Here is a 12,227-nt window from a genome sequence, read left to right as displayed (position 1 = left end):
TTCCAAGCATTGTCTGGCATCTCTCACTTTGTCTATATATATATTTTTGGAACATATCTCTCCATTCACCTGAGGAAGGAGCAGTGCTCCGAAAGCTAGTGTTTGAAACAAACCTGTTGGACTTTAACCTGGTGTTATCAGACTTCTTACTGTGCTCACCCCAGTCCAACGCCGGCATCTCCACATCGTCTCCAAAAGGGGACAGCAGCCTATGGTCCTCAGGAGCTGTGGTGATTTTCATTTCAGGTAGCCAGTTCCCACAGGTTGTGTAAAGAAAGTTTCCCTCACATCCCCGAGGGTAAAATGCTGTCAATTCCTCTCTGAACCCATTGCAGCTGGGTAAAGAAAGAAAGGTTGTTATGGAGAGAAAAAAAGAGAACGGACGTTCATTTCTTTTTTTATATAAATTTAGAGTACCCAATTTATTTTTTCCAATTAAGGGGCAATTTAGCGTGGCCAATCCACCTAGCCTGCACATTGTTGGGTTGGGGGGGAAAAATGTGCAAACTCCACATGGACAGTGACCCAGAGCCGGGATTGAACCTGGGACCTCGGCGCTGTGAGGCGGCAGTGCTAACCACTGCGCCACCGTGCTGCCCCTCCGGTCATTTCTGTCGCACCTTACACAACCTCAGAAGCCCCAAAGAACTCTACAGGTGATGAAGTACTTCTGTACTGTTGTGATTTAGGAAATGCATCAGTTAATTTGTGCACAGAAAGCTCCCACAACTGCAAGCACAATGATCAGAACTTTTTTTTAGTGATGTAACAATCACCTTTATTATTGTCACAAGTAGGCTGACGTTAACACTGCAATGAAGTTACTGTGAAAATCCCCTCGTCGCCACATTCCGGCGCCTGTTTGGGTACGCTGAGGGAGAATTCACAATGTCCAATTCACCTAACAAGCACGTCTTTCGGGACTTGTAGGAGGAAACCGGAGCATCCGGAGGAAACGCACGCAGGCACGGGGAGAACGTGCCGGGAACCGAACCTAGGACCCTGGCGCTGTGAAGCAACAGTGCTAACCACCGTGCTACCGTGATGGATAAATATTGACCAGGAGATTATGGAAATAGTGCCGTGTGACCCGCCTAAGAGGGAAGACATTTAATGTCTCATCCGGAAAGTGGCACCTCCAACAGTACAGCGTTGCCTCAGAACGGAGGCGAGAATTTCAGCTGATGTTTGCGCCCAAGTTCCTGGAGTGGGATTTGAACCCATAACCTCTCGTCTGAAGCAAGAATGCCACCTGTTGAGCTGACACAAAAGGAAAGAAAGAGGACAACAATACGATCATTGGATACTCGCACTTCCAACAAAACATCAGTACAACTCGAAACTTTTAAATAAGAATAAAATCCATGTCATTCATTTATTTTTTAAGTCAATATACATGGAAACAATCTTGGAATGAATGTAACAATGCAGAGACAAATGTCAAAACAAACAATAGGATGTTGAGGAAGAATAATGAAAAAAAAAATCTCCAAAGAAAATTGAGGCCTATTTTTATACAGCGTCTTGGCCTGGTGACATTCCAAAATGCCTCACAGTCAAATTGAGTATTTTTAAAGTGAAAACAGAAATTCTTCAAAAATAGGTTTGTCTGAAGAGTTCTGAAGAAACGTCATTCAACTTGGAACATTAAAAAAATATATTTATTAAGAAGTTTTCATAATAATCATAATAACCCGAAACAATGAGACAGAAATCTCACGGCACCGAGACCCATGTTCGATCCTGGCCCCGGGTCACTCCTACATCCCAAAGATGTGCAGGGTAGGTGGATTGGCCACGGTAAATTGCCCCTTAATTGGACAAATATAATTGGGTACTCAAAATTTAACAAAAATAAAATTAATTTAACGAAACAATCAATCAGAAAAATACGACAGCAGAGAAAATACGTTCAATAAAAGAACAAAACAAAAGAACAAAAGGGGAAGCACGGTAGCATGGTGGTTAGCATAAATGCTTCACAGCTCCAGGGTCCCAGGTTCGATTCCCGGCTGGGTCACTGTCTGTGTGGAGTCTGCACGTCCTCCCCGTGTGTGCGTGGGTTTCCTCCGGGTGCTCCGGTTTCCTCCCACAGTCCAAAGATGTGCGGGTGAGGTGGATTGGCCACGATAAATTGCCCTTAGTGTCCGAAAGAATAAGGTTAATGTGGGGGGGGGGGGTTGTTGGGTTAAGGGCATGGGGTGAATATGTGGGTTTGAGTGGGGTGATCATTGCTCGGCACAACATCGAGGGCCGAAGGGCCTGTTCTGTGCTGTACTGTTCTAAATTCTAAAACACAGACAACACCTCATAGAATTTACAGAGCAGAAAGAGGTCATTTGGCCCATCGAGTCTGCACCGGCCCTTGGAAAGAGCACCCTGCTCAAGCCCACACCACCAGTCCATCCCCGTAACCCAGTAACCTCACCTAACCTTTTGGACATTGAAGGGTAATTTATCGTAGCTAATCCACCTATCCTACACTTCTTTGGACTGTGGGAGGAAACCGGAGCACCCGGAGGAAACCCACGCTCACACGGGGAGAACATGCAGACTCTGTACAGACAGTCACCCGAGGCCGGAATTGAACCCGGGACACTGGAGCTGTGAGGCAGCAGTGCTAACCACTGTGCCGTCCAATTAACTTAAGTACGGAAACTAACAGAAACCCCCTGAGCTGACGGTGACTAATCCCTTAAAAAATGAATTAAACGGTTGCCACCTTACACAGAATTCCTCCAGATGGTGAACTTGACTTTCCCCAAAAGCAGGAATGACATTAGGGCACCCAGCCAAGCAGAGGCACGAGGCAGAGTGCGAGACCTCCACATAAGCAATATTTACCTCTGGGGTATCAACTAGGCAAAGGCGAGGATATCCACCTTCACCCCAGACTGACCCACCAGCCAATCCAACATCCCGATTATGGCCACCAGCGGACACAGATCCAAATGGACAACGTGGTGTTAAAGAATGATGGCCGAGAAGCCTATCAACTTGAGACAGGGCCAGAACAGATGTTTATGATTAGCCGGCCCACGAGAACAGCGCTCACACTTATCCTCCACCCCAGGGAAGAACAAGCTCACCCTAACTCTGGTCAGGTGCATCCTGTGCAAAACCTTCAACTGAATCAGGCTCAGCCGAGCACATGAAGACATGGAGTTGACCCTGTGAAGGGCCCCGCTCCACACATACCAGTAAGAATGGGACCCAATTCACCTGCCCATTTCTCCCCCTTCAAAACTCAACCGAGCAGAACCGTTTGAAGGATGTGACTGAAATAGACGCCCCCCCCCCCCCCCCCCCCCACGCTGGGCCAGGCCTAGCCAGTGACAGAATCATCTTCATCAGGGAAGAAGGAGGCACCAAAGGAAAGAAAGAAAAAACTTTCCGTGAAGAATCGCATACTTGGAAATACCTAAAAAGACTGGAATTGGACAGCTGGAATTTCTCAGCCAACTCTCCTCCGTGAACAGGTCGTCAAACGGCTCCAGACCCGTCGCCTCCCAAGATTTAAATGTCGAGTCCAAACCAGAAGGTATGGGGCTAGCGAAGACAGGGAAAGGAGCTCGGAATGCTGTCTAAACCGTTTCCAAATTCTCAGGAAGGAGACCAGCACTGGATTTGAGGAAAATCTAACGGGGGGGGGGAGGGGGGGGGGGGGGGGGGGGGGGGGGGCGGGGGCAACGGTGCAGTAATTATTGCGTGAAGATTAAGGAGCACGTTTCCATTTGTCCCCATAGGGATCCAGGATCGCTAAGCCATAACAATATTTTCGGAATATTGACTACCCAATAATAAAACAAAAAATTGGGAAGGGTCAGACCTCACGATTGTCTGTCCCTGTGGAGCAGCACACCACGGATCCTGGGAGTCCTACCCCCTCCTCAAATAAAAGAAGACATCAATTTGTGGACCTTAATAAAAAAAAAGATTTGAAGAGAAAACCCCCCCCGATAACGAAAGGTTGCCTTGGCAAGACGAGAAGGTAACATCCCCAGGTGGGCTCCATGGGTGGTTGGGGGTTGATTGGGAAGCCTTCATTCACTCTTGCTTAACTTTAACTTGTACCCAGAGAAGGAGCCAAAAATGCTTAGCAACGTCATTATGTTGTCCGTAATATAGAATAGTAGGTTTCCTGGGTAAAGGGACACCCGATGCTCCACCCCTCCCCGATTAATTGGTGACATGGTAGCACAGTGGCTAGCACTGCTGCCTCACAGTGCCAGCGACCGGGGTTCGACTCCGATCTTGGGTGACAGTCTGCGTGGAGTTTGCACATTCTTCCCGTGCCTGAGTGCGTTTCCCTGCACAGTCCAAAGATGTGCAGGTTAGGTGGATTGGCCATGTTGAATTCCCCCTAGGCAGGCGCATCGAGATAGGGTGGGGGATTGGGCCGAGGTAGGGGGCTCTTTCAGAGAGACGGTATGGGCTTGATGGGCCAAATGCCCTCCTTCAGCACTGTAGGGATTCGATGATTTTATGATTCTAATGCCACTCCACTTAACATGGTACCTCAGCACAATAGCTCTATTGTCATAGCAACAGAAGTGGGGACAGTAGAGTGCCCCCGGCCTTGTGCCCCTAGTCAATGGAAACTAATCAGAGTTCACGGCTTTTGTACGAACACTGGCAATAGACGGATCCAAGAAATAATTTGTGGCCAAATACAAACCTCGCAAGAAACTCAAATAAATAGTCCCACACCATTCTATCAAATGTCTTTTCAGCATACAATCACCTCAGGTTCGGACACCGGCGAGGGGGGAAAGGACAACATTTAACAGTCGATGGTATATTGGCCGACAATTGTCGACCTTCACGAAGCCTGTTTGATCCTCCGAGATTACATTTGGGAGGCAAGGCTCCAGCCGAAAGGCCAGTACCTTAGTGAGTAGTTAGACGTCCGCGTTCAACAGTGAAATAAGATGGTCAGAACCACACTCTGTTGGGTCTTTGTCCCTCTTAAGAAGCACGGAAATAGAGGCTTGAGTGAGGGTCGGGAGCAACAACCCCCAGGATAGGGAATTATTGAAAATGTCCAGAATTAAAGGCAGAAGCTGCACCGAGAACTTCTTGTAGAATTCAATCAGAATGCCATCCGGACAAGGGGCGTTGCCAGATTGCATCAACCCAAAATATTTTACAGTCTCGTTGGGGTGTAACGGGGATTCCAACTCACTGCTCCCATCCGCCTCAACTGTTGGGATCATCCAGAAAGTCGGGACATGACCGACTCATCCGCAGGAGGCTCCGATCTATAGAGATTGCAGTAGAACCTGCCTCCCATCCATTGACTCCATCTACACCTCCCACTGCCTGGGGAAAGCGAGCAGCATAATCAAAGACCCCTCCCACCCGGCTTACTCACTCTTCCAACTTCTTCCATCGGACAGGAGATACAGAAGTCTGAGAACATGCACGAACAGATTCAAAAACAGTTTCTTCCCCGCTGTTACCAGACTCCTAAACAACCCTCTTATTAACTGACCTCATTAACACTACACCCCTGTATGCTTCATCCGATGCCAGTGCTTATGTAGTTACATTGTATACCTTGTGTTGCCCTATTATGTATTTTCTTTTATTTCCTTTTCATGTACTTAATGATCTATTGAGCTGCTCGCTGTTGCTCGTTCTGGGTGAGTGTGCTTAACACTCACTTTGGCTCTGTTTCGTTACTTAGCTCTGGAGTCGCCAGGTATCGTTAAGATACCGCCACAAGTTTCAAGGTCAAGTTCAAAGCAATAAAACCATACACCAATTAGTAAGTTCAAACAACTGGGTTTATTATAATACAATTATAATACTACCCATGCACACGCTAAGATGATTAAACTATTCCTACCACTAAATAAACCAATACTTATCTCAAAGGGAACTGCCAGATCAGGGGGCAAGGCCTTTGCTCTGCTCTGGTCTGCAGACTTCAGGTTGGTACGGGTTAAAAGGGGGTCAGGAGTGTCTATCTCTGGTAGCGATCGTTGTGAGACACTTACTTGCTGGCGGCTGCTGTCCCAAACCTCTCCTCTCGTTCAAGGTCTTCTTTGGCAAAAGCTGGTCGAGATGCTGGTCCAGAGAGGAGGGCTGGTTAAGAAGAACGAACTAAGTTTGGGACCTGTCTTTTATAGGTCCTAGGGCTTCGCGCCCTTTTGGGCGGACCCTCTAACTGCTGGGAATCGATTGGGTCTCTTCCCAATCGATTTGTTTGAACCCCCCCAATACTGAGGCTTTCCCTCGGCTACTGGGCGGGCCTTCAGGTGCTCTGTTTTCGAACTCCGCTGGTGCCGGGGTGTCTGGTTTCCCATACACTGTTGCAATCACTTCCCTATTTGTGTCCATTGTCCCTGGGATCGTTCCATTGCTATGTTAACTATCCCGGAGATTGCCTCATTAGTATGCGGAATGTTAGTTTCGGTGCTGTCTGCTCTCTTAGCAGACAGAATACACATTGGCTTGGTGCAGCCTGCTTGTGCTGCAAACATTGTCCATTTTAACCTGCAAGCTTTGCGTTCCTCCATTTTGTATGGAGGGAATGGCCAACTTCGGTGGCTACAGCGCAGAAAAATACTTTTCACTGTACCTCGGTCACGTGACAATAAACAAAATCCAATCCTAGATTCAAAAGCCATATTAATCTGAGGAAGGTGGAAACCAGGTTACCGCGTGAATTGCTTGTGTCTGTGTGGTCTCCCAGGAGGCTGCCTACAGCTTCAGCTGGTGAGCCAAAAGATGACTGGCCTTTGTCACCGGAGGTCCATTCAACTTGGAGCATTAACTCTATTCTTTCTCTCCCCAGGCACTGCCTGACCTGTTGAATATTTCCAACTTTGTTCTTACTGCGGATTTCCAACATCCACAGTTTTTTTCTATTCTTAAAGTGTTTTTGAACATAGATTAAAAAAACAGACAATATATTGTATTCCTGTTGATTCTCTTATTTCCTATTTATTTTATTTTGCCATTATCACTTTTGGTCTATGGAGCTTTAATGGACAATTTACCTTAAAGCCAATGGGAGGCCGAGAGGAACTCAAAAGTTTCAAACTGTGCTGATACGACACCCTGAGCTGGGGGCGCAGGCACTTCCAGCCCTCCATCGACCCGGCGTCACAACACAATTGACTTCACTTTACCAATAATTCTTCGAAAAATACTGTTGAAATCTACCATGCGGTTTAAGTGTGTCTCGTATACACTTTGAACTCAGTAGAAATTTGAGTTACACTTCTTGGGTGAGAAATTAAATCTTTTACTGTGTCTATTGATTATAATTGAGAGTTTGAAATCTTGTGGTTACAAATCAAATGTTCTCAGTAAACCCCTGCCAGCAGAAGACTTCATGAGATATAATCATCTCAGTAGTTTACAAACAGATTTAACTTTCAAAATACAGTAATGGTTTCTTGCTCAAAGCAAAACAGCTTGCACAGACTTTAAGAGTTAGCTTTTAGAAGAAGCAGGTCCTTGTCCCTGTGTGTCCAGGTCTCAACTCTCCTTTCCTGGGCCTCTGAAAATCATTCCACTCGGGTAGGATCCAATCACTACCTGTTACCGGGCAGAGTACAGCCTTTTGGCCAATTCATTGGCTTCCAGTCAACCAATCGAACCGAGTCCCACCCCATCTCTCGGGAGCTACAAATCTGGGTTCTGCTGTCCAAAGCTGGCAGCACCACATGCTGTGCCGCAACTTCTTGTATTCCTAATTCTCTCTGCTGCTTGACTTAAAGATACACGTCCATTAAGCATCCATGGATCAAAAACGCTAACGGCAAAAATAAGTGGATCAACAGGAAGTACCCTTACAGTGCTTGAAGTTTTAGCTTTTGAACAGAAGAACTCAGACTTTCAGGCACCCAATACATCGGAGGGACTTGGTTCAATTCGTTGGCTGGTGGCCATTGGATTGGCCAAGGATTGTTTTCTCTCTGGCAACAGACAGGGACTGGGTCCTGGTGGGGGTTTTCAGAAAACCCAGCAGGGAAAGCTCCTGGTTGCGGAGAGGAGAGGTTGTGCTTGTTTGTTTTACTCTCTCTCTTTCTCCCAAATGTTTCTTGCCTTCTGTTTCTGAGTCGACAGAGAAGTCTCGAGACCATGATGAATCTACACTGAAAATGAATCTACACTGAAAATCATTACAGGCTGAAAGCAAAGTCCAACTAGGGGCCTAGGCTGGAGAAACATCGAACTGGAAGATGTCAATCTGAAACCGAGACATTTATCCTTTTACTTTTAGTATATTTTTTACACCGCTCTTTCTCCTCTCTGTTTATCTGCCTTGTGTATGTGTGTGTGTGTAGAGGGTGGGACCAGTTAAAGAAGGGGTTAGAAATTAGATAACAATTAACCAGTTGTATTGGCTGCATATTTAATTATAGTTATTAATAGAAGTTAATTGTGTTTAAATTTACAAACCTGGTGACTGTAATTATTAGGCAGCCAAGGGCATTAAGGGACATTGGGCATTTAAAAAAATGACTAGTTAATTTCAATTGTCCTGTGACTCTGGGCCACGTGGGGCTGGAATTGACCAAACGCTAGCCCAGGGTGTCTTAAAATACACACAGCAAGCTCCCTCAAACAGTATTGGTTGAGGAACAAATATCGGCCAGGATAGGGAAGAGAAATCACCAATCTTTTTTCAGATAGTGTAATAGAATCATTTAGGCCTTACTTGTGAGGTCAGATAAAGCCCCTGTTGTGTATGAGAAAGAAAACTTCTTCAAAGTACAGCACTCTCTCAGCACTGTACTGGAGTGTCAGCCATGCCCCTAGAATGAGGCTTGAACTCAATGTGCTATCCTTTGAGCCTCGGTTCAGGATATGAGGGCAGAGACTGAGCTGAATGTTGGCCAAGTGTACAAGGGGTCAACGCAAAAGCAAAATATGAATGCTGGAAGCCTGAAGCAACAACAGTAAACTTTCTGGGAATACTCAGCTGGCCCGCAGGTGAATGATCTTTTACCACCCAGAGGACCAACCATTGTCAATCAAACAACCACCATCAAAGATCAAGCAATGGTGATCTCAGGATAGCAAAAATGCAATTCAATTCCTGCCTCGGGTCACTGTCTGTGCAGAGTCTGTACGTTCTCCCCATGTCTGTGTGGGATTCCTCCGGGTGCTCCGGTTTCCTCCCACAGTCCCAAGATGTACACCCTTCAACTGCTGCCTTCCTCACCCCCATCCCTTCCCTCACCCCCCACCCCTCCCCCCCATCCCCTCCCTCAGCCCTATCCCCTCCCTCAACCCCCGTACCCTCCCCATCCCCCATCCCCTCCCTCACCCCCATCTCCTCCCCCCCTCCCCATCCCCTCCCTCACCCCATCCCCTCCCTCACTCCCTGTACCCTCCCCACCCTCACCCCCATCCCCTCCCTCAACCCCGTACCCTCCCCATCCCCCCTCACCCCCCAATCCCCACCCTCATCCCCTCCCATACCCCCCTCACTCCCCGTACCCTCCCCATCCCCTCCCACCCCCATCCCCTCCCTCACCCCCCATCCCCTCCCTCACCCCCCATCCCCTCACTCCCCGTACCCTCCCCATCCCCTCCCTCACCCCATCCCCTCCCTCAACCCCCGTACCCTCCCCACCCCCCCAATCCACACCCTCATCCCCTCCCATACCCCCCTCCCCTCCCTCAAACCCCGTACCCCCCATCCCCTCCCTCAACCCCCACCCCTCCCTCACCCCCATCCCCTCCCTCAACCCCCATCCCCACCCTCAACCCCCATCCCCTCCCATACCCTCCCCTCCCTCACTCCCCGTACCCTCCCTCCCCCCCATCCCCTCCCCCCCAATCCCCACCCTCACCCCCCATCCCCTCCCTTACCCCCCCCCCCAATCCCCACCCTCACCCCCCGCTCTCTCCCTCACCCCCTCCCTCAGGATCCCTAACAGGATCAACCTGGAAGATCAGAAAAATCCTCCAGCTCAATTTAAACCAGGGGTGGGCAAACTTTTCCGTGCAAGGGCCGCATACAGAAATTCACAATTCACAAAGGGCCGCATAGTATATTAAGTAAAATAATTACTTCACCCGGTTATGATTCTGGGCGCCTCATATAGAACATAGAACAGTACAGCACAGAACAGGCCCTTCGGCCCTCGACGTTGTGCCAAGCAATGATCACCCTACTCAAGTCAACGTATCCACCCTATACCAGTAAGTAACCCAACAGCCCCCCCACCCATTAACCTTTAAAAAAAAATTTAAAAAAAAAAAATTTTTTTTAAAAAAAATTTTTTTTTTTTTTTTTTAATGACTTGGTGGGCCGCAGAAATACCTTTGGCGGGCCGCATGCGGCCCGCGGGCCGTAGTTTGCCCACCCCTGATTTAAACCAAACTGTGTGACAGGAGGAGTTGGTGCTCCTCCTGGGCTGCGGGCGGCGCTGTGACGGGCAGACTGCACGGTGCTGTGTGACAGGAGTTGGTGCTCCTCCTGGGCTGCGGGTGGCGCTGTGACGGGCAGACTGCACGGTGCTGTGTGACAGGAGTTGGTGCTCCTCCTGGGCTGCGGGCGGCGCTGTGACGGGCAGACTGCACGGTGCTGTGTGACAGGAGTTGGTGCTCCTCCTGGGCTGCGGGTGGCGCTGTGACGGGCAGACTGCACGGTGCTGTGTGACAGGAGTTGGTGCTCCTCCTGGGCTGCGGGTGGCGCTGTGACGGGCAGACTGCACGGTGCTGTGTGACAGGAGTTGGTGCTCCTCCTGGGCTGCGGGTGGCGCTGTGACGGGCAGACTGCACGGTGCTGTGTGACAGGAGTTGGTGCTCCTCCTGGGCTGCGGGCGGCGCTGTGACGGGCAGACTGCACGGTGCTGTGTGACAGGAGTTGGTGCTCCTCCTGGGCTGCGGGTGGCGCTGTGACGGGCAGACTGCACGGTGCTGTGTGACAGGAGTTGGTGCTCCTCCTGGGCTGCGGGCGGCGCTGTGACGTACAGACTGCACGGTGCTGTGTGACAGGAGTTGGTGCTCCTCCTGGGCTGCGGGCGGCGCTGTGTGATGGGAGCCGGTGCTCCTCCTGGGCTGCGGGCGGCGCTGTGTGATGGGAGCCGGTGCTCCTCCTGGGCTGCGGGCGGCGCTGTGTGATGGGGGCCGGTGCTCCTCCTGGGCTGCGGGTGGCGCGGTGCTTCTCCTGGGCTGCGGGCGGTGCTGTGACTGGCGGACTGCGCGGTGCTCCTCTTGGGCTGTGGGTGGAGCTGTGACGGGAGGGCTGCGCGGTGCACCTCCTGGGCTGCGGGTGGCGCTGTGACGGGAGGGCTGCGCGGGTGCTCCTCCTGAGCTGCGGGTGGCGCTGTGACTGGCGGACTGCGCGGTTCACCTCCTGGGCTGCGGGTGGCGCTGTGACGGGAAGACTGCGCGGTGATCCTCCTGGGCAGCGGGCGGTGCTGTGACTGGCGGACTGCGGGGTGCTCCTCCTGGGCTGCGGGTGGCGCTGTGACTGGCGGACTGCGGGGTGCTCCTCCTGGGCTGCGGGTGGCGCTGTGACTGGCGGACTGCGCGGTGCTCCTCCTGGGCTGCGGGCGGCGCTGTGACTGGCGGTTCACCTCCTGGGCTGCGGGCGGCGCTGTGACTAGCGGACTGCGCGGTGCTCCTCCTGGGCTGCGGGCGGCGCTGTGACTGGCGGACTGCGCGGTGCTCCTCCTGGGCTGCGGGCGGCGCTGTGACTGGCGGACTGCGCGGTTCACCTCCTGGGCTGCGGGCGGCGCTGTGACTGGCGGACTGCGCGCTGTGTTTACATTCGAGGTCGCTGTGGGCGCCGCCTCCTGAGGGCAGGTCACTGGTTGAAGTATAAATAATAATAACACCAGGGACTCCGTAATATTGGGTTCCATGCATCGAATCCGAGCTTCAGCGCAGGACAGAGATGGACACGAGCGAACTCTTCACCAGCTGCAGGAGGGGGGAACTTTACAGAGTGCGGTGAGTGAGGCCCAGGGGATGTAGTGAGGCAGATTGACAGGAAGTGAGGGGTGGGGAGGGGGTAGGGTGAGGGGATAGGGAGGGTGAGGGGATAGGGAGGGTGAGGGGATAGGGAGGGTGAGGGGGTAGGGTGAGGGGAGGGTGAGGGGATGGGGAGGGTGAGGGGATGGGGAGGGTGAGGGGATGGGGATGGGGAGGGTGAGGGGATGGGGATGGGGAGGGTGAGGGGATGGGGAGGGTGAGGGGATGGGGAGGGTGAGGGGATGGGGATGGGGAGGGTGAGGGGATGGGGAGGGTGA

General features: G+C 51.1%; 1 protein-coding gene across 1 annotated transcript in view; it reads left to right on the top strand.

Moving 5' to 3' along the window:
• The first annotated feature begins 11,707 nt into the window (after positions 1-11,707).
• Positions 11,708-12,227, top strand: part of abtb1 (ankyrin repeat and BTB (POZ) domain containing 1) — a 64,501-nt gene continuing 63,981 nt past the window's right edge. The window contains exon 1 of the mRNA XM_038812151.1: positions 11,708-11,928. Within this exon, the coding sequence (XP_038668079.1) occupies positions 11,873-11,928 (56 nt within the window). The 5' untranslated portion in view covers positions 11,708-11,872. The remainder of the gene's footprint in view (positions 11,929-12,227) is intronic.

Source organism: Scyliorhinus canicula, chromosome 11 (assembly GCF_902713615.1).
Source record: "Scyliorhinus canicula chromosome 11, sScyCan1.1, whole genome shotgun sequence".
Taxonomy (NCBI): Eukaryota; Metazoa; Chordata; class Chondrichthyes; order Carcharhiniformes; family Scyliorhinidae; genus Scyliorhinus; species Scyliorhinus canicula.
Note: the sequence above shows the minus strand (reverse complement) of the source record. Positions and strands in the feature narration are given on the sequence as shown.